Source organism: Mirounga leonina, unplaced genomic scaffold (genome assembly GCF_011800145.1).
Source record: "Mirounga leonina isolate KUSES-001 unplaced genomic scaffold, KU_Mleo_1.0 Mir_128, whole genome shotgun sequence".
Taxonomy (NCBI): Eukaryota; Metazoa; Chordata; class Mammalia; order Carnivora; family Phocidae; genus Mirounga; species Mirounga leonina.
In genome coordinates this window covers 2061631-2086893 of record NW_023270320.1, presented here as the reverse complement: position 1 = coordinate 2086893, position 25263 = coordinate 2061631, and the positions used below count along the sequence as shown (strand labels likewise).

General features: G+C 39.1%; 2 protein-coding genes and 1 non-coding gene across 6 annotated transcripts in view; 2 read left to right on the top strand and 1 right to left on the bottom strand.

Moving 5' to 3' along the window:
• Positions 1-12921, bottom strand: part of SLC20A2 (solute carrier family 20 member 2) — a 103938-nt gene extending 91017 nt beyond the window's left edge. The window contains exons 1-3 of one of the 4 annotated variants that reach the window (XM_035003935.1): positions 12837-12918; positions 8339-8523; positions 7094-7194 (exon numbers count right to left, since the gene is read on the bottom strand). The gene's annotated coding sequence lies outside the window, so the exon portion shown is untranslated. Of the gene's footprint in view, positions 1-7093; positions 7195-8338; positions 8867-9986; positions 12667-12760 lie in introns of those variants that run through there. The other 3 variants (XM_035003934.1, XM_035003937.1, XM_035003938.1) reach the window with 3 other exon arrangements.
• SMIM19 (small integral membrane protein 19) lies at positions 12888-23452 on the top strand. Its single transcript, XM_035003939.1, has 4 exons — positions 12888-13003; positions 17052-17189; positions 18728-18852; positions 23133-23452. The coding sequence occupies exons 2-4, from the start codon at positions 17056-17058 to the stop codon at positions 23195-23197; spliced, it is 324 nt and encodes a 107-aa protein (XP_034859830.1). The 5' UTR covers positions 12888-13003; positions 17052-17055; the 3' UTR covers positions 23198-23452.
• LOC118010128 lies at positions 19456-19619 on the top strand. The gene has a single exon (XR_004679133.1). It is a non-coding gene; the product is annotated as a U1 spliceosomal RNA (small nuclear RNA).
• Positions 23453-25263: the final 1811 nt, after the last annotated feature.

Sequence of the window (25263 nt, the reverse complement as noted above, 5' to 3'; positions counted from 1 at the left end):
AGTCCCTTTAATAAAGCAATTTTTCCTGAGTAATTATCAAATAATACTTTTATAAATATATTTTGAAGACTTCTCATCACAGTATTGTTTCTACCAGTGAAAAATCTGATACATAGATTACCATCAGTCAGGGTTTAGTTAAATATATTGTTGTAGAGTCTTACAATGGAATACCATGCAGCTATGCAAAAAAATGAAGATATTAACCCACAACGATAGGGGTATGGCAAAGGGATACAGGAACCAACTGAAAGACTCCCAATGGCCACAGCTAGAAAAATTAGAGCAATAAAGTTATATTGGATTTAACCCGAAGTATCAATACCCACTAGTCTACATTGATACAAATAAATGATTCAATAGAGATAAATGCGAGAGGATAGATAAATCTCCTGTGTAGACAAATTCCAAATAATGTACGCAGAAACTCTGCTTTTGCCCTCCAGAGGGTGGAGCATAACTCTCGCTCCCTAAGTGTGGGCTGCCTTCCTTCCAGAGAGCACAAGATGGAAAGCAGAGAAAAAAAGAGTAACTTTACAATAGAGAAACCTGACAAACACCACCTCAGCCAGGATACCAAGGTCAGTATCAACAGTAAAGTCATACAGATAGGATGCACCCTTGAAACGATGTGATAAAAACAGCATTTCGCCTCCCTGGCCTCCCTCAGTCTAACCCCACATAACCCCATTCTAACCATGAGAAAAAACATCAAACAAACCCAGCTGAGGGGCATTCTACAATATCTGACCAGTACTCCTCAAAACTGTCAAGTCCTAAAAAACAAGGTAAGTCTGAGAAACAGTTACAGCCACGGAGAGCCTAAGGAGACATGACAACTACATGTAGTGTGGAATCGTGCATGGGATCCTGAGACAGAAGAAGACGTGAGGTAAAAACTAGGGAAATCTCAATAAAGCAAGGACTTCAATTATAATGTATCAGTTTTGGTTCATTGTGACAAATGCCCCACACTAATGTAAGAAGTTAATGATAGGGGAATCTGGGAACTCTCTGTACTATCTGTGCAATTTCTCTATAAATCCAAACTGTTCTAAAATAAAACGATTATTTTTTAAAAATGAAAAAAAATTTAGTAAGATATAAACTAACAATGATGTGGGGAAAAAAACAACAATGATGTGAAATGATGGCCAATATATAATAAACAAAAGAAGTGTTACTAGACGATATCCATGCTATGAACTTATTTTTGTTTTAAAAATATACATATATGTATTTTATTACCAAAATGTTAACCTCTGAGTGGTAGAATTACTAGTGATTTTCACCACCCCCTTTATACTTTTCTGTATTATCTGATTTTATTCTTTCCACTAAGCATTGACTACCTTGAACATTGAGCCTTCTATAATCTTATGAACTATAAACAAAGTTATTATTTTTTTTTTTTTGGAAAAAGGCATACCGCACAGGATTAATAAGAATACTCCTTGGTTCAAAATAATATGCACTTATAAAAGTAAATTTCACTTTTCCAAGAGGAAATATTTTATTTCTTAAAGATTTATTTATCTGAGAGTGAGCAGGGGGCGGGGCAGAGAGAGAGGAAGACAAGCAGACTCCCCACTGAGCAAGGAGCCAATGTGGGGCTCTTTCCCAGGACCTGAGGTCATGACCTGAGCCGAAACCAAGAGTTAGACGCTTAACTACTTAACTGCCTGGTCACCCAGGTGCCCCAAAGAGAAATAATTTAAAAGTCAGTACAGAAAAGTGAATGAAAGCATGAAATTTAACCAGACTTAGCTTAAATTCCTGGTTTCACCACCTACTATTCGTATGACCTTGGGCAGTTCAACAACCTCCCTCAATGTCCTCATTTTTATAGTGGGAAATATGTCATACAACAAACCTATTGTTCTGCAGAACTTCCCTAACATTTATTTACTTGTCAAAGTAAACATACATTATATATTGTATATGAATGGATAGTATATAAAACTTATTTCCTAACATCAAATTTTATTAGAAAGAATTAAACTAGCAGTAGCGAAGAGTTCAATGTATGTCAAGAGCCTGGCCCTACTGAGGATCCATAATGGTAACCATTATTCTTATTGGTAATGATAAATAAAAACCAAGAAAAAAATAAAACACTATTTGAAAAATTTAGTTTTGGGACGCGTGGGTGGCTCAGTCAGTTAAGCGTCTGCCTTTGGCTCAGGTCATGATCCCAGGGTCCTAGGATCGAGCCCGTCATCGGGCTCCCTGCTCAGCGGGGAGCCTGCTTCTCCCTCTGCTTGCTGCTCTCCCGGCTTGCATGTTCTCTCTCAACCTCTCCCTGACAAATAAATAAAATCTTTTAAAAAAATTTTAGTTTCTCTAAGAATGTAACAGGGACAAAACAATAAAAGACAAAACCGTACCTCAGCTCATTCTACATCATCTGCAGCAGTTTCCCAAATATCTCTAACTAAATATTTATTATGGGGATTAAACATGTTATTGTTAACATGCTCACAGACCTGCGAATCTTCCAGAGAATCAAGTGAAAGCCACTTTTCTCATCATAACCAACTTAAACTAAGCTTTGGAATATTAATACATCAAGCCTCCCTTTCTACGGAAATCGTTTCCCTATCTATGACTGTAATGTCAATACAAATAAGTACCAGCCATAAGATACAAACTAAACTTATTTAAATCTCTTGATTGTAAATAATGAACTTTAATAGAGAAGCTCTAAACAAGACATATATTTTGATCTGTAACAAAATTCTGGGCTGGTTGTTTTATCTCAGTACTGTTATCTTTAAATCACAATATGACAGACGAGTCTAATCATGCTACGACTTAGTGGACTTTTATAACAAGGCCAAACAACCCAAATCAGAAGAATCAATTTGTTTCATCAAATGAAAAGTTTACCCAGCCTGATTTATCATATAGTCTAGGACACAGACCCTTATTCTTAAATAAAGACCTGTTCATTTAGGAAAAAATTAATCAACCATGAACAAAGTCGTATTAAATTATTATGCCAATATTTTCTACTACTGCACACTGTTCAGTTTGGTTCTTTTAAAGGAAGTCAATTTAAACACCTTTTAAAATAACAAAAACATAGATACAATTTGGGAAATCTATTCAGGTTGGTATATATAATCCAGTGTTGGAACTACACCTATAGAAAGACTAATTTTATAACATATTCAAAAGTTTCTGGCCCCAATTAAGTCTTACCCAACTTTCCCAAAAGCAGTCATTACAAAGACCTATTCCAATGATGTCGTCACTCTTGCTAAATACTTTAGAAGCCTGTGACACACTTTTGTCAAATATGTTTAATGGAACAAATTTTAAATTCTTTGAGAACAGATCTGATTTATGGGAATAGACAACTGTCACTGAGAACTACAATTGGCAAATAGATCAAATAACCTTCTTTTGGCTTAAAAAAAAAAGAGACTGACTACAAGGTTTTGAGTAAGTTTAGTTTTCTTAAAAACTATTAAAAGCAAATTTAAAATGGGAATTCCAAGCATTCTGAGCAGCAATATTATCTATGCAATGAGAGTATAATCTTATATCATGTTCTCCAAATTCTAAGTAATAATTGAATAGAGGACCATACTAGTACCTCCTATATATTATCTCAGTTAATCCATATAACAATCCTAGATAATCATCACTATTTCAAGGGGAAGACACTGAGCCTGAGTGCCTTGAGTAACCTGTCCAGGTAATAAGGGAGATACCAGCAATTACATCACAGTCAGAATTTATAAACAATATATACACACAGTTACATACGTATTTTTTCTGACTTTTTTAGGTTTTTGACCTACACAATTGGGCTGTTCCTGTAACAGCTTCTAAATATGTGTATTTTAGCATTTGCCACACTGTACTGCAATCATGCACTTACCAATTTTTCCTACTCAACTATGAGCTTCCAGAGAGAAGAGACTATACTTTGTTCATCTCTGTAATCCCAGAACATAGTCCTGTATCTTAGCACATCTACATAAATTTCTTCTTAGTAGCTTATCCATGGTTCTGATGTTATTTTTACTAGCTAGCTGCTCACAGGTGGTGAATATTACTGAAACATTATCAGACCAGTAGCCATTCCTTCAACTTCAAGATGCCCAACCACCACCACCACAATTAGAGAAGGCACAGGCAGAAAGAATGTTCCATACAATCAACCCGTTTGTATGGTTATTCTTAAAATCTGAAGCACTACATTACGTGCTGTATAGGGCTCTTCTTTTTTTTAAGTTTCATAAAGCTGCATCTACACTTACATTAGTCTACTTCCAGTAGTTCATACACACTATAGAAAACTCAATTACAGGATCGCTCCACATTCGTAGTACATAAAAAATTATGGAAAAAAATGTAAGACAACATAAATCATCAATAGCATAAAATAAGTTTGCCAATAAGCTACCTTTTCATTATAACATGACTACAGAGTCCAGAGGGGCAAAACCATACAATTTATGTGCTTTAACACACAAGAAACTAACAGAGTTGGATGTTAACGGCATTTTTGAGAATGTTACAGTGTAATTATAAAATGACACAGGTTAATATTTAAGGCGACATCAAGTCTCTCAAAATAAAATGAATATTTACAAGATTAAGTTTCTGTTTTATTAAACATTAAATAAAGGTGTTGGAACTTAAATGGAAATGTAAAAATACAGATGATCTAGTACTAAAACTAGTTAACAAAATTACTGGTATTTTTCATTCTATTAGGGGACCTTTTACCTAAAAAATGTTAAAGCATGTGGTTTGTGTTTTCAGTCTTCTTTCCAGTTCTAGAAATTGACTATGAATCCTTTTCTAGTATTTACCTTTCTCTTCCCACCTTCCACCCACTCTCCAAACCTGGTTTGGATGTCTTCTTTAATCTTTCAAAACAAGGGAGTGAATTCAAATGTCATGAACTCTTGGATAAAGAGTTAAAATGACAGCATCATATGACTATCCTGACCCTCTTTGAAGGAACATTAGTCTTCTAGAATACCAATCTAATTCTTAGAAGCAGAAAACACAGGAAGCTCAATGTTCCAAGAAAAGTTAATAATAATTGATTCATCCTGGCTACCCAGGAAATACACAGCAAGGATCTGTGTTCTATGCAAATACTGACAACAAATCCATCTAGTAATACCTACCACCCAGGGACAAGAAAAATAGAAAAAGAACTCACAAGGCAAATGAACAATGACTATAAAGTACAGAAAGAAAACATCAGCCATTAAGAGATGAGAAGGGATCAGAGTTGCATGAAACACAACAGATCAGGGAGCTTATACTGACAGAGGTAGACGGGGGCTGTGGAAGAGACGAGATAACCACTGATGGGATAGGAGAGTGGGATGCAAGTGGACAGGAAGTGAGATGGACACAGGTGAGGGGTAAAACAGGCAGGAGCTAGAGATGACAGGAGCTGAATTACAAGAGATAACAACAAAAGACTGGAGGCCATGGAGTAGGAAGGAGGACCAGCCAAGGAAATAGAGGGTAAGGAGAACAGAAATCACTTTCAATGGGAGGCTGAATTATGGAAAAGACAGGAAGTAGGCAAAACACAGATACTAAGCAAGAAATTCTGGACAGATGGAAAAAAAATGTAAAAGTGACACTAGGTGATAAACAGATAAGGTAGAAAGGAGAAAAAAGGGTGAAGCAAATAGGCTTACTAGGGAAGGACATATTTATAAAAAAAGATGGTTTCTGGAATTTCAGTTTATTCAATTAAAATTTAAAAGCTGCTCTTTTGCTTATATTTCTCTCTTTTGGGTAAAACCTGATTCATAAGAATAGAGGTTTCCTCAATTTACAAAGAAGAAAATTGTGGATCAGGTCAACTGACTCAGTTGCAAAAGTAAGAAGAGTTGAAAACAGTAAAATTTACTGTTAATGATCTTAGTTCTAAGCCACAAACTAATTTTTACACTGACAATGTGAATATACACATTAATGACCTTAATGACCAAATGCTTCATTTGTTAAGTACAAAAGCTTTCTCTCCTGCTTCATTTGTTAATTACAAAAGCACACTCTCCCTCTCTCTTTCTGCACTTACCAGCATTTGGAGAAATCCCTGCTTCTTACTACTTTCCCCAAAAAAGAAAGGGCGGAGTAAGAAGGTAACATTTGCATCAATATTGCTACAAAAAAGTTTGACAGAGGTTTAAAACAAGTTTAAAACAGTAATGGTTAAAAGATGTTGTAAATTTTCTATAAATTTCTATGATCCATGTTATTCTGGTCTCCTAGATAACTAAAAACACAACACAGAGATCATCCTTCATTTCCATCTAACAAGAGTAGAGGAAAACCAAACATTGAACAAGAATATAAAAATAGTTAAGAAGAGCAAGTCTGAAAATGAATGGAAATTATTCTATTCTTGATCTTAGAAATAACATAGGGTAGGACAGAACCATAACAAAGGTCTATTTATGAAGATATAAGTCTTATTTTTTGAACCAAAAAAAATATGGTCATTAGATCTTCAGGCTAAAAAAATCGTGCAAGAAAGAGCAGGCACACAGAGAGGCTGAGAGCAGATAAAAGAAGATGGGTCCAAAGCCGCAAAGACTGTGAACAAGCAGCAGCACATCATGAAGAAGCAATTCAGCAACACCCTGTCCCTTTAGTAATTACCGAGCCGAAGCTGGTTTCTGGGGCCGTTCCCATTTCTCCTACCATAGCTACTAGTTCTCTATCCACATGAAATAAAACTCTGTTCATGAGGGGACTACCAGCTATCGCAGTAGAGAAAAAGAACTCAAATATTATACACAAAAGCAGCTGGGTTAACAGAGGTACTGTAAGAAACACGTAAAGATATGTGCTAGAGTCTTTCACTCCTCTTTTCAGAACTCTCTTCTTTCAACTCCTCAAAAATCCTAAATGATACTGGGGTCACTTCTTGAAATCTGCCTTTTCTTCTTCTTTCTTTATTTTTTTTACCATTCTTCCACGAGTAACTTAATGAGTCACTTGGCCATACAGTCCATTCACAGGCATCACGAACACATTATTATCGACTTCTGGGAATGGATGCTGCTCCACCGGCTTTAGGAGGCTTCTTGAAGGAACAAACCTGGTTCTTTGGTCTCTGTTGAGGACATGCTCAAAGTAGGAATTCTCTCTCATACTCAAAGATGACATGGAAGCCAAACTGCTGTTTCCAAAGTAAGACGCCTTTAAAAAAAATTTTACAAAAGTTAAAAATCAACCAGATTTTAAAAACACAAAACTCTAATAAAGCAGCACAAATTCTCACACAGTATTACATTTTACCTAAGACTGAAAAATAAGTAATTTAAATAAAAAAATTTTAACCTTTCACTTCCGCTTTAAATATACTATATTTTCAAAAAACTTTAACAGCATCACAAAGTACACAATAAAAAAATACTGCAAATAATGGACAATTCCTGAAATTAATACAAAAATATCTGTTAAAATTATAAAGAAATTCTGGTGATTGACATTTTAATCTTTACCATGGCCAGGACAGAAGACAAGCTTTGAGAAAACACAATCTTGCTGCATTCGTGTATTACTTAGAAATTGTATGAACAAGCATAGTTTATATTAAGCTGTAAAATGAGCTACTGAATTGACTTGGAAAGTATCTTCCAGCCATAAAATTCTGAAATTACATGCTATCTGGTGATACAATCTTGGTACCACTGAACCAGCTCTAGGCAAGCCATCTGACTTTGCCCCAATTTTCTTATCTATAAGATACAAGGCTGGAACTTACAGGGGGAGGCGGGCACTAGGATCACTTGAGGATGGTTTAAAATACAGATGCCCAGGCCCACCTCTAAACATATCTGTTACTTTCATAATAAACCCAGTCATTCTGATGTACTCCTACTTAAAGAACCACCGCACTAGATCAGCACTGGCTCACATTCAGGATCCAGCTCTACAACCCTAAAATTCATCAAATGGGGCAGTAGAGATTTTATTAAATTACCCCTTACTGATAGAACTAAAATAAATGAATCAGTGCTTCATTTTCTCTTTCCCTAAAACCCCCCATTAGAGAAGAACCTGAAATTAAGATTAAAGCTAACATGTCAATCAGATAAACACTTCAACATAGATTATTTTAACTCCAATTATTTCCTGGGATGTTTAAATAGAACACAACGGTGTGACAATATCCATAGTTCTAAGTTGTTTCTCTGATAGGCCATCCCAAAATATGTGCTGATATTAAAGTGACAACAGCAGGTCATTGCTTCACTGACTCAAATTACAAAGCTATCCCCAAGACAAACAACATGACCTCCTGCCCAGCAGAAAGGACCTGTAACACAGGATACTATACCTGCAGAGCGTGTGTCCTCCCTGGCTGCAGCTAACCGGGTTTGTGGCCCATGCTTCATTCAAGGGCACTTCCTCCTCTGATTCCTGGACAGTGGGGGTGCTGATGTATGTAGGCCCCTATCTCTGCAGTCGTTTAGATTCAGTGACTGTTGATGCCCAACACCCCCAAAACAATACTGTCAGCTCCTGACAAAAGGGACACAAAAGTGGGTTTTCAGAGAATCCCATTTTTCTTCATCTTGCTGGCTTTTGTTGGCAGCCCCTCATCCAATTCCACACAGCTTCAGAATGCTTCACTCCAGGTCTGTCACCCAATCAACAGCACAATTTTTACATTTTTTTTTTCCAGCAAAGAAATATTTCTTGGTTTGAAGAGGTCTCCTGGCCCCAACAGTGTTCTCTACTGCCCAAGACAAGCTGAAAAAGCGGATTGAGATTCCACGTAACAACAAAGCAAATGGATAGAAGTGCACAGGAAACTTTCAGTAACACTCACTTCCTGGTAAATTACTACCACTAGGGATGAAATCTATAAGTGTTTAAAAAAGAAAAGCAGTAAGACATCAAGTATCATTCAGTATTATATTTCACAGAAGTTTTTTGACACTAAATTAATAAACAGTCACCGTCCTATGTCCTGCTGAATCACTGTCCTAGAATTCAATACCTACGAAGAGTTATAATCCTCATTCAGCTCTGAGATTCAAAATTCAGTTTCTGTCCCCTTGCCTTTAGTCATTTCAAACCACAATGCCCCGTAACCATTTGTCAACCACTTGTATTTGGAAAGTCCACAGCATTGTTTCTACAGCACATTCACTGCAATCTTTTATGCTACTCTGAAATTTGAAAGAGAGTCTTTACAGTTGAAAAAGTAGTGTCAACTTTTAGATCTCTCTTTGATAAAGTAAATTTCCCACAGAAACAACACTGACTGGGGGGCCAGACCACCTAGGTTCATAGTCAGTCTCCCTACTTACTATTTGCATTGTGATCTTGGGCAAGTGACTTAATTACCCTGCTGCACCTCAGTTTCCTCATTTTAAAAAAAGGGGATTCTAACTGTACCTATTACTTCAAAAGATTGTTACAAGATTACAGGCAAAGGCTCCTGGAACAGTATCTGGCACATTTAAGCACTATATAAATGTTAGCTCTTATTATTACTTTGTTTCCTTTAGCTACAAATTCTCATACTGTTTCACATGTGTACACAATGTTTGCCTACTAAAATACTACCTACTTGAAGATTGGAACCACATTTTCAGTACCTCTGACATTTCCCCTATGGTATCTAAAATTCACTCAATAAGTAAATAAACCTACTCTGCACATATTGTTATACTGGATAAACAAGGAAACATAGTACCTTATAAATATATATTCTCTGCCCTCGAGTAGCCTCTATTTTAGGTGGGGAAACAAAATACGGAAAAGCTTATATAACAGTATAAAGCCATAAAAGATTAAATGCCAAAGTATGTGGCATAAACATCTAACATTCAAAGGGCTTATTGTGGGCTGCAGATTCTGTGGAGAAGGTAAAGCTGGAGTGGCCCGGCCCCTAAACTGAAGTGGGATCTTCAGTAGTGAAAAGAAAAGAGGATTCCGATGTATTTTTGTTCATTCCACAAATAGTCACTGCATACCTTCCATATGCCAGGCTGTGTTCCAGGTTCTGGAGCTACGGCAATGAGGGACAGAAAAGATCCCTGCACTCTGGAGCTTTAAAGGGCACTCCACGTGATAGCCAAGTTTTGAAGGAATGAGAAGAGCTTGTCTTCCAAAACGATGAAACCACACTGCTTAAATGCCTTACAAACAGGAGCCAATGCTGGCATTAGGGTCGCTCTGACTTTCCAACGACGACAAACATACAGAAATGGCTGATGTGAAAAAATTCAGTAACTTTCATGTACTGTATTCTAAATGTTCCACTGTTTATAAAACACATCAAAGGGATATTCTCCATATTTCTGGATACAAATAACATACAAGAGATTTTAAACACAAAGAGTTAATACTACCAGAATGTTTCCATAACAGAGGCCATTAGAGGCCCAGTTCCTAAATTTTGCCCAAATGAAAAGCCTTATATTAATGCTTTGCTGTATACCCTTGAGCTTTGTCTCCACCCCCAGTCTACCCCCTGCCTTTCTTTACTTGATCTACTAGCAGCTGCCCACAAATATCAAATATCTACTAGGAAAGTGCCTGAAGATGCATGTGGTGACAAGATGACAAGAATCAGTTAGTCACGATGAGTGGAAATATTAACTCCAAAAGAAAATATGTGCATTTTTTTCTTCTTATATCCTTCCACTGAAGACAGCTCTCCACTTATCCCCTCCCCAAAGAAAAGGCCTGGAGGTAAAGGAGCCCTCTTATAAATACTGACTGGCAAAACATTCCCAATCTCTTCCTCTCCAACGATGGGCCACTAGAATCAGGAGACAGGTTAAATCCAATATGCTCTCATCACAAATAAGACACATTTCCAAGCACCTCCCCTGTCCTCTCCAGTCCTTTTCAACTACTTCTACTCTCACAAGATGCAAACTGTTAGACCTCACTATCATTCTCATCATTGTTATGCCTATACAAATCATTACATTGTATTTTTGGAAACAGTCAAACTTCTTGATTAAGGAAGTCAAAACTACTCAACTAAATACAATAAAAAATGTTAACTTCTTAAGCACAAAATACTGGACTCCAAACTGCTTATGATACTTAGAGGCAAAATGAAAAATTAGGTAGAGACCCTACAATGCAGATAATCTAACATTCTTCATATACCCACGAATGTTAGACTCATCAACAAAGTAATAACCAACCAGCTGATTTTTATTTCCTTGGTCTGGTATTGGAGAATTACCCTTCCTGTTTCATTGTCATTTGTCAACCCCTAATTAGGAATGCCACTTAGAAAAAATATGGTAGGAGGGAGCCTTTCAGAAGGGCCATTATGGCTTCCCCAACAGTCACCTTCTTCCAATGTCCAAGAATAGCCTGTTTATTGGATGATGATGGCGTGTTATGGGAACTTGGATAAATGAAACACAGTGCTTTAGAAACTATTGAATCCCCAAATAAAGAGACTACTTGCAGTTCTATGCAATTTTAAAGCCATCTTCCAACTTGAAAAATATATTAATTTACTCAATGAGTCACTTTATATTGCCAACACCCTTTTTCACAAAAGCAAAAACAGAAGTAATTAATGTACATACTCCACATTTGGACCTATTCAAAGCAAACCCATGTATTCAAAAATTTTTGAGCAACCTATGCTTATGCAAAAGTTACCCCAGAAGATTAAATGAGATAAAGCATGTACCATTTGGCACAGGCCTTGCAAACCGTCAGTACTCAACACTACCCATTATTGTTCCTAATTCTTCCAACGTCAGTCAAACATATATATATAAGGCAATATATGATAATGTATATATAATGCATAAAAACTAACATGCATTAATACTGTAAATAAAGCTAGTACCTTATTGTACCAAGTAAAGCTCTTCAGACAAAGGTGAGCTTAATTGTAACAGAAAGAGCCACAAAAAAGGTAGAGAAAACTTGCTAAGGGATTTGGGCTAAATGTTAGCTCTTACCTCTGCTTACTAAGTCTACAACTTCTACAAGGTCTAAGACGAATTATACTTAGCAGTCAGCTGACCCTAGAGAACTAGCTCAACATAAACAGCTAAGACCTCAAGCATGTGGACAAGTGACCATTTACTCGCAAGGCTGCTACCAACTGCTGAAATCTGATTACTTCAATACTGATGCTGAAATCCTGCATAAATTCATTACCTGTCTTATGCTAGAAAATATATTTTTCAAGTCCCTATGCACAACTTTTTTTTTTTAAGACACAAAAATCATTTCAAATGACAATATTGCAGCATCCTGGGGACATCCAGTTTTTAAAACACCTCAACAGTCTCAGCCACGCATCATTCATTATGACAGGGGAAATGGAAAGACAGTTTGGAGAGCATACGCTTTCTTAGGTATCGAAGTAAATATTAAAAGAAACTCTAGGTCCTCATTACGAAAAACAATCTTCGTGTTTCCCAGCTTACTCCCGATTCGTGGGACAATGCACATTCTCCCCCTCCCACGCTTTGAGTCACGCCCGGGCGCGCCGAAGTGGGGCGGGAAGAAGCACGGAACTCCCGGGCAATGACCTGTCCCCGCTACTTCTCGCCCGGTTTGGGCACACCACAGCTACACCCACGTGGACTTCCAGGCGGGGGCGGCGAGACCCACGGCCATCACCAGCGCCCGGCGCCGCGGGCCCGCCCAGCCCTCCCGCGAGGGCTCCGGGCTCGGGGCCGGGGGCTCGCGGGGGGCGGGGGGGGGCACGGCGGTGACGCGCCGCGGGGGGAGGGGAAGGGAGCCCGGCTCCACTCACGCGCCCGGGGGCGGCACCGGAGCCGTCGCTGCGTCGCTCCCGTTCAAAAACTGAAAAGGGGGGCGGGGGGAAAGACCTGGCTCCTCGTTTTATCCGGAAACCGGCGGGCCGGCAGGAAATGACGAAGGCAGAGGTCGTCCAGGTCCGTTCGGTAACCGGGTCCCGCGCGTCCGGCCCCGACTCGGGGGGGAAAGAGCCCCGAGCGGAGTAGCCTGGCCGCGTGCCGCCTCCGGAGCCAGCAGCGTGAGTGGACCCGCGTCTCCGCGCCTCCCGGGCCCGAGGCGGGGCCGCGTCACCGGCCCCGCCCCCCCGCCCGCGCGCCGCCCCGCCCCGCCCCGCCGGGGCCTCGCGGGGGAGGGGAGGGACCGCTGCCCGCCGCGCGCCCCCAGCCCCGGCCTCTGAGGCTCCTACACGTGCAGCCCGTGCTCCGCGCCGCTCGGGGTCGTAAGGAATAGTAGGGCTCCGAGTGCCAGAGATGCAGACAACACACCGAAGCAGCCGCGTGGCAACGCGAGCAGGGGTGGGGGCGAGACGGCCCCGGGGCGGCTGGAGTGTAGCGCGAGTGTTTTTAAGGTTCCGCAGGTGATTCCGCAGCCTGCGAGCGGCGGAAACGCAAAAGCTGTCCCAGCAGCTCTGGAGGCTTACTGTGGTCACTTACCGGGAGGGGCTTATGTTTTATACCCGCGCGACTGGATTTCTTTCCGGGAGGAGCGGGTGTCCCAGAACCGGGGTCACGACTGGGAAGGGTTCAGGTTTGGGAGTCAGTCACATATGACAACCCTAGCCTGTGCAACTTTGGGCAAGTTACATAACCACCACTACCACCTTCCCGGTTTCTTCTGTAAAATGGAATTCAGTGCCTCCCAGCAGGGTGGTTACAAAAATTAAGTATGTGGACTGCCCTACTCATAAACCCACAAATTGCCGTCTTCCTCATGGTTGAAGGCCTGTTACCTTGTACCCTTCTGCTTTAGGAACCGGAACCTTCAGTGTTTCAGAGGACAGAGAAAGAAAATTACATTTATTCACTGGATTGTGTTGTAAGGAACTGTATAAGTGATTCTAATCTGAATTTGTATTAAGATAGCAAAGGTCTAAGAGACAAAAATGATAATATTTAAGGCATAATGACAAGTGATACTCAATTTTAGAACCACCTAGACATGGTATCAGGAACCTAAAATCAGGAAACTGATTTTAAAACTTAAGATATAGTCACTTGATCCCTGGAAAATTTTCTCCTAGTTCTCAACCTAAAAGTTTATCAAATTAAACCAAGCCCTAATTGCCATATTATGGGAACTCTGTCTCTGGATACTAATGTTTTAGTTGGGTCTTAATTCAGCTCCTTACTGAAATGGTTCAGGCATTAGTGTCCAGGAAAAATATGTGAAAAATGTTCAGTTTTCTCAAAAGAGCCCTGAATGACGATCCAAGCACATGGCTAGCTACGTTAGTGATCTTGCTGAAGCATTAACTTGCCAGGAATGAACCATTGTAATGCCCCTGGGCATTTTGCTTTAGAAGAAGGCTGTGGTGGTATGAAGTAACTGCTTAGCAAGTGTGTATGTGACACTTGGTTAGACTGTAGCGTGCTAGGTGACGGTCAGAGTTCAGGCCACATGTGGGCCATGGGTCTGTACTATGACTCTGGACAAGGCCATTCCTTATTCCTGGCAGTCTAGCAAAGTCATGCCATTGGTCATGATGGAGGACTGGGCAGGAAAGGCCTACCCTCGGTGCAAATCTTTCACAACTACAGTACTAAAAATAATTCAAGTGTGTGTCCCTGGAACTGTGGGATGGTAGTGTCATTGCATACCAATGATGTTGTATAATACATGTTGTTTAATTCATGTTAAAATTTTACCATTCTGGGTCACTGGTAATTCAAAATCCTTCTCTAAATACAATTCAAGACTGGCATATTTGTAGCAGGATGAAGACAAGCCCTGTAGGAATATCCCTCTTTTTAAGTGGCCCATGAACAGAATTTTGTGAGAAATTGAAGCAAGAAATTAACCTGGCTCAGATCCATTCAGGTATTAGAAAACAAGTAGGAAACACTTCCGTGATTTGTCAGGTAAAGGACACCTGCAAAATGTTCTAGTGGCCATTGCTGTATGTTCCCTGTTTCTTCCTGAGTTTAATAGCTCCCAATCCTGAAACCTACCACCCTTGTGGCATAATCGTCAGTGTCCTTCTGCAGCATCTCAAATCAGACATCCAAAGTCATCTCTCTTTGCCAAAAACACATTCGTTGTTATTTTCAGCATGAGTAAAATTCTAGATTCCATAAATCATAAAGACAATTATAATGTCTTGTTGTCCAAAAGTTTCCATTTCTAAAATAGGCTGATTACTTACTATGAATCATAATGTTACTTTCAGAGAAACTCGAGCTCAGTTTTAAGGAATAAGAATTAAAACTGTGAATATACCAAATCTCCCTGTGTCTCCCACTCTCTTTTTTTTTTTTTTTTTTGCGAGAGAGAGAATGAGAGACAGAGAGCATGAGAGGGAAGAGAGTCAGAGGGAGAAGCAGACTCCCTGCCGAGCAGGGAGCCCGATGTGGGACTCGATCCCGGGACTCCAGGATCATGACCCGAGCCGAAGGCAGTCACTTAACCAACTGAGCCACCCAGGTGCCCTTTTTAATTTTTTTAATTTTTATTTTTTTTATTTATTTGTCCCACTCTCTTAAAAAAAAAAAAAAAGAAAATCCGTAGCCAGTCTTTAATATCAAGGAATTGGGTATGGTGTGATGTTTAAATAATATTTAGATCTTGCATGTATAAATTTTTATGATTTAAAGTAAATTCTGTTTTTATTATTACTTGGCTAATTTTTTTACAAGACCAATCTTTATATTCATCGGACACCAATAGGTCTTTTAAAAAGATCACTCTTGACCTCAGTGTCTAGAGTTTAAGTTAAATGATCATTCATGATACTCACTTTATCGTAAATGAATACAATATGTCCCCAAACATCTGACAAAAACTTCAGATGTCAGAACAGGGAAAACATGCCACCTGGCTTAGGAGCAAACTTACGGGAGAATTTTATTCATTTTATGCAGAGGTAAGCTATAAGAAAGCAAACAGACACTGCCCTTAATGTACACTTACTAACTTACTAAGCCAGATCTACATTACAGAACATTTTGGAGGCTTACAGGAGATTGGAAGATATCTTAGTGCAAGAATGTCTGCAATGCCTTCATTGTTGTAGGATGTCTAGAGAAAAATTGCAAAACAATTTCTTGGACATTTCAGATACTTTTTCTTGGAATTAGAAAATGTCTTATTTCTAGAAGCTACAGTACATTGATCACCTATCACTTGTTCAGTTTTTCTCCTCCTCCTTATAGAATGTCTAAAAAAATGCTTTTGGTTTTCTTTCACATATTAGGTCATTTTACTTATCAGACTTACCTTGTATGTCCAACAGAAGGGAGGAACTTTCTCTTCAAGGAAAAATTCAACTAACTCCAAACACAAAGAGGAAACAATTACTCTTTTACTTGCTATTTGATACACTTGCTTTTACCACTCTTATTTTCTGTGGGAATGTCCAAAGAATGCGTTTCCTTGAATAGAAGTCACAGCTGTGTAAATAGCAAAAAGTAACTTTTTATCCCATAGCTTCTTTCAAGCACATTTGGCCAGGAGGCCAAAACTAGATAAAGCTCCGAACGTTTTCCACTTGCCGGGGAGGCTAGTGGAAGAGCATTGCGATGGCTGTCTCATCTTTTCTAGGCTACGGTCATGAGCACAACACAATTTTTTGATATCACAGCCTGTTGTTTGGGTCTGTGTTTTCAAATATTTGGGTGCTTTCATTTGGGTGATAGCTACAGTTCAGAAACTGGGCAATAACATTTCAACCATATATCCTTTCTGTTATCTTTTTGTAATAGGATTTTTAAACTCCAGTTTTCACCTTCATGCAGAAGATAAAATGTTTCCAAATCAAAAATAAGGGGAAATATGTTAAACACCCTAGTCATCTAGACCAGGAGTTGGCAAACTTCTTCTTAAAGGGCCAGATTGTAAATATTTTCGGCTTTGAGGGCTGGGAAGCAAAAAGCAAGGATATTGTACAGGTACCTACAGCCATTTAAAATGTGTCCGATTAGAAATGTAACACCATTCCTAGCCCCTGGGCCATCCAAACACAGGCAGCAGGCTGGAGTTGGCCAGTAGGCCATATGCTTGCCAGCCCTTCTGCAGAGACGGTCGTACTACCACTAACTAAGAGAAACCCTGCTCTCTTCTCTTTCTTCCAGCCCCATGCCTGGAGGTTACGGGGTGATGGCTGACGATGGCTCTATGGATTATAGCGTTCATGAGGCCTGGAACGAAGCCACCAATGTTTACCTGGTAGTGATCCTTGTTAGCTTTGTTCTCTTCATGTATGCCAAGAGGTAAAGTTTTTAGTATTTCAAAAGTTGACACGTTTGTTTGTTTGTTTGTTTGTTCCGAATTAAATGCACACAAATAATTTCATAAGCATTTTTGTTCCTGCTAGGAAAGCACTGTCTCCTCAGGTCTGTTCTCGAGCCCTGGATGCCAGTTTGGCTTTGAAGAGCCCATTGCTTTAAGAGCTAGAGATTTAAGTGCAGCTCTGGGCACCCTGACTGGCTTTGCCTTCCCATTCTATCATTTCTAATACAGCTCAGTTTGGTCATCCAGCCTGGGTTCACTGTCACTCTTGGATGAGCATATTTCTTTGGCCTGTGTCCCTGAAATGCAGAAACCCTAATCCCTATGTCTTTAGCAATTCTCTCTTCACACATTTTAAGTTTTCCCTTTTGATTCTTGGACACAACCGTATCATAGCACTTACTGAATAATAATGGTATTATCTGACGACTTGTCTGTCTGTTCCACAAAAACTCCAGTCCCTTCAGAACAAGGACTTTGACCCTTAACCTTTGTGTCCCTGGTGTGCCACATAGGGTAAATCCTCAATAAATATTTCCTGCTCTAATTCCAGATGTTGTAGCATATTTTATTCTTTTCCATACTTCCTGGCTCCTTTCTTTTAAATATATATAGAGAGAGAGGTGGGTGCTTTGAGGAGGAAAAACGGTATTAGTTGGACCAAGTCGCCTCTCCGTATAGCCACATGCTTCTTGGTATTCTCTACCAAGGTTAGAAAAGCATTACATAGATCAGAGTAATTAGTAATTGAGAAATAATTGATGTTTGCCTGGGGAGCACCTGCTCTCAGACAGGCAGGTTTGCCCTTCTAGGCCGCATGAGCCCCAGAGCAGCTGGCCCATTGGCAGCCTGGCCTCAGGAGCAGCTGAGAGAAGGCTCCACAGGTAACAGCTTTCCTCCAAAAACAGCCCCCACCTCCTCCCCACCATCCTGTTTTAAAAACAGAGAGACACTGTTGTTGATTTTAAGTAGATGGACCCACTAAGGCCATGCTATTGTATTTAAGAAATGTGGTGATTCATTATTTTCCAAAATGAAGGTCCACTCGCATTCTGTTTATTCTCTAACCCAGTAATTTAGCTTTATTTGGATGACACCAGAGGGAGGAGAAAAAGAAGATGTTTTCTAGTTGGTGCATTTTGCCATATAAGACTTTTGGAGGGGGCAGGAGTGGAAGTACAGCGGTTTTTGGAGGGGGCAGGAGTGGAAGCACAGCCGTTTTTGGAGGGGGACAGGAGTGGAAGCACAGCAGAGGTACGTCACTTTGTTGTATGAAGTGGCTGTGCTCAGCTTTCTTCACTTTCTTCGAGCCCTGTGGCCGTACACAGACAGCTTCATACTTTTTAGTGAAGGGAAGAACACTTGAGCCAAGGAAGCATCCAACAGAGACAAAAGAGAAGATGAGCTCATTGTTACTTAAGTCCTTTTAATGTAGCTTCTGATTACTATGGTCCTGAGTCCAGTACGGTCCTGTAGCTATTAATATAAATCTCCCTTACATATTGGTTTTATGTTTTAGGAATAAAAGAAAAATTATGAGGATATTCAGTGTGCCACCTACAGCAGAAACTTTATCAGAGCCCAGCTTTTATGACACAATAAGCAAAATCCGTTTAAGACAGCAACTGGAAATGTATTCCATTTGTAAGTATATTCTGTGTTGAATGGAGGCATGTTTAAAATAGATTTTTTGGAATTGAGTTCGATTAGCAAACGGTTATCAGAAATAATTCGTAATGAAAACATAATGCCCTTTTTAGATGCTCAGCACAGTATTAGCAAAGGCAGATCTGCTGTGAAGTTGAAGCTTCCGGACCCTTTGCTTGTACGGGGCCCTTCCAGGACCCTGAGAACAGCCCTAGAAATGTGCTCATATGATGATATTTTTCTAAATTTTGCACAAATTCAATATTTTAACCATCAGTTAAGATTGCTGTCTCTTCTAATTTGCCCTCTTCTGCACATCCCTTCATGTGGAGTAGCATTGAAGTGACTAAGAGCATTTGGGGATCTGGCTGAGGTTGAGTTGGAGCTGCATTTAGTTTGGGTTTGAATTTTGTATTTATGGAGTTTGCAGTCATTTCTATTATAACTAAATTACTGCAAGCCAAAGCAAAATAAGAACGACTTCCAGGGGCACCTGGGTGGCTCAGACTGTTAAGCATCCCACTCTTGATCTCAGCTCAGGTCTTGATCTCAGGATCGTGAGTTCAAGCCTTGCCTTGCGCTCCATGCTAGGCATGAAGCCTACTTACCTGGCAGGGGAGATACCATGATCACGAAGGTGGTTTTCCCAGGGTGAGGCTTATCCATTGCACTCCGGATGTGCTGACCTCTGCAATTTCCCCAAATGTGGGAAACTCGACTGCATAATTTGTGGTAGTGGGGGACTGCATTCGCGCTTTCCCCTGTTTAAAAAAAAAAAAAAAGCCTACTTAAAAAACAAACAAACAAACGAACGAAAAACCCAACAGCTTTCAGGAATATGGCATGCGATATCAATGTGCAAGGCCAGAGTTCATGTCTCAATATTAATATGTCATATAGTACTGAACACTATGAGTATGTATGTCAGGGAAAAGAAATAAAGTTTAAAATGTATGGAGCCAGAATGAATTGTACATCTAAGCCACAGCCTTTTATGCCACCATTTAAAAGAATGAGTTGTGGTTGGGCACCTAGGTGGCTCAGTCGGATAAGTGTCTGCCTTCAGCTCAGGTCATTCTCAGGGTTCTGGGACTGGTCCCACATCGGGCTCCCTGCTCCCTGCTTCTCCCTCTCCCTCTGCCTCTTTCCCTGCTCATGCGTGTTCTCTCTCAAATAAATAAATAAAAATTTTTCTAAAAAATTAAAAATTAAAAAAAAAAAAGAATGAGTTGTGGTTTCCAAGGTGTATTATTAAGTGAGAAGAACAAGATAAAATAGTATATATACCAGGATGCTACTCTTATAAAATCGAATGACCAAAATATCCGTTGTGTTATCTATGTGTAATATAAATGTTCTATATAATTATGCAAGCATGGAGGAAGGCTTGGAAAGATATGCATCAGATTATTAACATTCATTACCTTGATGGGATTGTGTGGGATTTAAGGGGAAAAGACTGGACATTTTTTAAAGATGTCTACAGTAAAAACTCAGGTGTGTGTGTGCATAGAAAGAAGCAAGAGGGGGATGGGGGGATGGGTTAGCCCAGTGATGGGTATTAAGGAGGGCACATACTGCATGGAGCACTGGGTGTTATACGAAAACAGTGAATCGTGGATCACTACATCAAAAACTAATGATGTATGATGACTAACATAACATAATAAAATTAAATTAAAAAAAAAAAGAAGCAAGAAAGGATGATCACCGAGATATCACTAATATATGTCTTGGGTGGAATAGAATTTCAGGTGAAAAATAGAAAAGTGTGTGTGTGTGTCTGTGTGTGGGTATACACATGAACACATATGTGTGTGTATATATATATATATATATATATATATATATACACACACACACACATGCATAAACACAAGTAGAACCTCTAAAGTCTTAAGCACAAATTTTATCTTAACTAGTGAGAGCAGTTCCTTTAGGGGAAGGAAGTGGGTGGGTAGCTGCAGGATTGATCAGGTAGGAGGAAGATACACTTTTTACTGCTTCCTCTTTGTTCCTTTTGCATTTTGTACCATCTGCATATGTTACCAGTTCAAAATAAGAAGTAAAATTTAACATAGCAGCATTATTCACAATAGCCAAAAGGCGGAAACAACCCAAGTGTCCTTGACAGATACACAAAATGTGGTAGAGAAATACAATAGGATGTTATTCAGTCTTTAGGAGGAAGGAAATTCTGACACATGCTACAGCACAGATGAACCCGAGGACATTATGCTTCATAATTATTCTTATGAAGGCAAATAAACCAGTCACAAAAGAACACATATTTTACTTATAGAAGGCAAATTCGCAGAGACAGAAAGTAGAATGATGGTTGCCAGAGGGAGTGGGGAGTGATTGTTTAATAGGTGTGGAGTTCAGTTTGGGATGATCCGAAGAGCTCTGTGGATGGAGGATGTGAGGGTTGCAAAGCACTATGAACTGTGCCCTGAGAAATAGTTAAAATGGCAATATTTGTGTATACTTTACCACGATAAAAAAAAGTTCTTTAAAAAAACTTAAATACTAAAAAAGTACAGAGCCAGAAGTTCTATATGGAAAATTATAAAGAATTAAGTTTCCATGGATGCCCAGTCAAAACAAAGCTATTTCCTATCAGTAATACACTCAGTAACATAAATATACTATTACAAACCAAGTGTACAGGTTTTTTTCTTCTTTGATGGCAATGCCATAAAATATATCATTTTTATCAGATTTCCTGTGTTTGTAAGGTGTGTTGATTTTCTACTGCTGCTGTAACAAGTTACTACAAATCTTGTGGCTTAAAACAACGCAAATGTACGATCTTACAGTTTTGTAGCGGAAAAGTCCTACAACAGTCTGAAACCAAGGTGTCAGTAGGGTACTCTTTCTGGAGGTTCTAGAAGAGAGTCTGTAACTTTGCCTTTTCCAGCTTCTAGAGGCCACCACATTGCTTGGTTTATGGCCCTCTGCCTCCATCTTGGGAGCCAGCAGCATTTAATCTTTCTGATCATTCTTCCTTTTTTATTTTTTAGTCTTTCTCTGCACTAAGGAAAGGGTCTCTGATTTTTAAGGCCCATGTGTTTAGGTTGGGCCAGATAATATAGGGTAATCTCCCCCTCGCAAGATCCTTACCTTAATCACATCTTCAAAGTCCTGTTTGTCCTGTTAAGTAACATATTCACAGATGTTGGGGACTAGGATGCAAACATCTTTAGAAGCCACTTTTCTTATAAATAGTATATGTGTGGACTTGCACATTTAATGAATCCCATCACATTGGATCATTCTTAGTGTTTGTGACCTATATAGTCCTGACAGTCTGGCGGTTCAAGAGGAAATAACAAAATTCTTTTTCTTAAAGAGGACTCCCAAAATTGTATAAACTTTAGGCCACAAAAATTTGGATGCACCCTGAGTAGCATAAATAAATAGTATCTCTTTCTTGGCTAGTTAAAACTTAAAGAACAGAGTGAAAATTTTAACTCTAGGCAAGGAATGATATTCACAAAGATTTTAACTCCATACTTTCTCTAGTTGCAGGTTAAAACCATTCTTCTTCAATAAACATTTCTCAGAAGTACAAAAAAAATACAGAATGAGTATCTGTTTTTCTTCTAGTTTATATCACTGACAATGTTCAATAATAAGTCTCTTAGACTTAAAAGTTGAAATACAAATTCCTTATGATGCGGACAAAAGCATTACTACTAACTTATCTTAAGGTGGATGTGGGAGATAAGAAAGAAGGAAATTATAAAATGTTAATTTAACTTGGGGCGCCTGGATGGCTCAGTCGCTAAGCATCTGACTTGATTTTGCCTCAGGTCATGATCTCAGGGTTGTGAGATCAAGCCCCGCATCCAGCTCCACGCTCAGCGCAGAGTCTGCTTGTCCCTCTCCCTCTGCTCCTCCCCCCTCCCTCCCCCAACTCGTGCACACATGCTCTCTCTCAAATAAATAAACAAGTAAAATCTTTTTAAAAAATATTAATTAACTTTAATAGCTTAATTAATGGTTGCCTTATAGTTTAAAGCTCTGAATAATCCTGATATACAAATAATAATAATAAAGTAAATATATAAAAATGGATATCAGCAGTGTTGAGAAATTAAGGATTACAAAGTATAATAAATTTCCTCTAATGAAAAAAAAATTTAATTCTAAGCTAATTCTTTACTGAGAATCATGACTTGACTGCAATTTAATGATGTTAGCTAATAATTATTTTGCTATTTTTATTAATTTTATCTCTTTCTTTTGTTGTGTTTTGTTTTGTTTTTTAATAGCAAGGAAGTATGACTATCAACAGCCACAAAACCAAGCTGACAGTGTGCAACTCTCGTTGGAATAAAATCACAGAAAATGAACAACATTAAGTAATGGTTCAGCAGTGTGGTAGTAAGCTCCTAAATATACTAAATCCATGAACAGCATTTTCTTTTTAAACCCTATGTCCCTAAAATCATTTTACTTGTCATTTTTCCCAGTTTTTTGTTTTGTTTTGCTTTTTAAAATTACATCTCCAAGTCATTTATTATACAAAAAAAAGGGGGGGGGGAGCAGTCAAAATACCTGGACTCAGAGAGTCTGCACATACTTAGAAAGATAGAATATAACCAGAGATGGTGATTTTACCTTGTGAAGACCTTTGATTTCTTCAGGATACAATCAGTCAGGAATAAAAATACATCTTTGGAAGTGAGACTCTGGAGATTATGCCACTTTGGTTTAAACATTTTTGCAAAATTAAAAAGTAAAAATCCTGAGGCACCTGGGTGGCTCAGTCGTTAAGCGTCTGCCTTCGGCTCAGGTCTTGATCCCAGAGTCCTGGGATCGAGCCCCACATCGGGCTCCCTGCTCCGCGGAAAGCCTGCTTCTCCCTCTCCTACTCCCCCTGCTTGTGTTCCCTCTCTCACTGTGTCTCTGTCAAATAAATAAATAAAATCTTAAAAAAAAAAAAAAAAGTAAAAATCCCATCATTGGAAGAACATAATCCTCTTCAGTTGTATTCTGTGATGAATGTAATATGGATAGTGGACGGATTTGTGTTCTCCCTGCTGTCGTCACTGCACTTTAATTGAATTAATGATCTTTGCTTCTTCCGAACTTGCACAGGAGACTGTCTTTTCTACTCTCTTTATGAAGCATGCCCATCTGCTAATTGTGGAAGCTTTCTGTGATTGGAATGTTTTCCCTTCATTGTGTTCCCAGGAGTTTGTTTGCTTTTTTTTTTTTTAATCCCACAGTTTCATTCCCACCAGAACAGTCTTCTTTGGACCATGCTAGAGCCATGCTGGAACCATGCTGCTGAATAAATGGGCACCTCTCTACTAGTGTTGGCAACTTGCTTTTTTGGTTATGTAACTCTCGTTTAATGTGACTGTCTGGTTACTTACACTTTTCTAGCATAATAAACTTCCCTGAAGACTCTCATATCTTGTACCGTACATTGAAATGTTTTTACCTAATTTTTCATATTTATTTAAATAAAAGTTGGTGGAAGGTAGCGGCAGGGAAATTTACCTGTCCACATCACTGTCCAAGAATTAGTTTTTGAATCAAAGCTATTCTTAATTTTAAGAGTTAGAGTTAGGGGCGCCTGGGTGGCTCAGTCGGTTAAGCGTCTGCCTTCGGCTCAGGTCATGATCCCAAGGTCCTGGGATCGAGCCCTGCATCAGGCTCCCTGCTCAGCGGCGAGTCTGCTTCTCCCTCTCCCAGTCCCCCTGCTTGTGTTCCCTTTTTTGCTGCGTGTCTCTCTGTCAAATAAATAAAAAATAAAATCTTTAAAAAAAAAGTTAATATTTCAAGGATTATTTCCTTTTCCCTTTATAATTGTGAAGTAAAGAACATAAATTTTAAATGGAAAGGTTTAGACCAAATAAAATTATTGAGGGAAATTACATTTGCTTTTAATTTAATTATATTATTCAAAAATGTCTTTCTTGTACAAGGTGAATTGTTGACTAAATGGAATAACTTTCTTGACTCACAGAAGAGTCTGAATGCACTACCAATACACAGAATGAAAAACTGACTTTAGGACGTAAACAGTTATAATTACAGGCAGGGGGTCGTAGGGCAGCAAGGGGGCAATCTTCTTAACCTCTGCTTTGCTCTTAGGAAAGCCACTTTATATGTCTTTGAGCAGAAAATGTAATCAGGAGCAGTTTCCTTGTATCACTGACATGTTGCACAATCTGGACAAATTACAAAACTGGCCATCTCAGATGATTTGTAAAAATAGTGTACATAAATAAATGTAAATCCCAAAGAAATTGACTGCGGTTGTTGTTGATCTGCACCCACTAGATAGAGACAGTCAGAACCAAAAGCTGGTAGATCGTTTGGTGAGCATCAAACCTTGGCAAGGAAGAGGATGAATTCCTCCTCATCTTTTCTCTAAAGCCAACTGATGGG

What these genes read in the sequence shown, in the direction of transcription:
- SMIM19 (XM_035003939.1), top strand. Translation starts at nt 17,056, where the DNA reads ATGCCTGGAGGTTACGGGGTGATGGCTGACGATGGCTCTATGGATTAT. An exon ending in CTCTTCATGTATGCCAAGAG is followed by an intron (nt 17,190 to 18,727) that starts GTAAAGTTTTTA and finishes TTTATGTTTTAG; the next exon opens with GAATAAAAGAAAAATTATGA. An exon ending in ACTGGAAATGTATTCCATTT is followed by an intron (nt 18,853 to 23,132) that starts GTAAGTATATTC and finishes GTTTTTTAATAG; the next exon opens with CAAGGAAGTATGACTATCAA.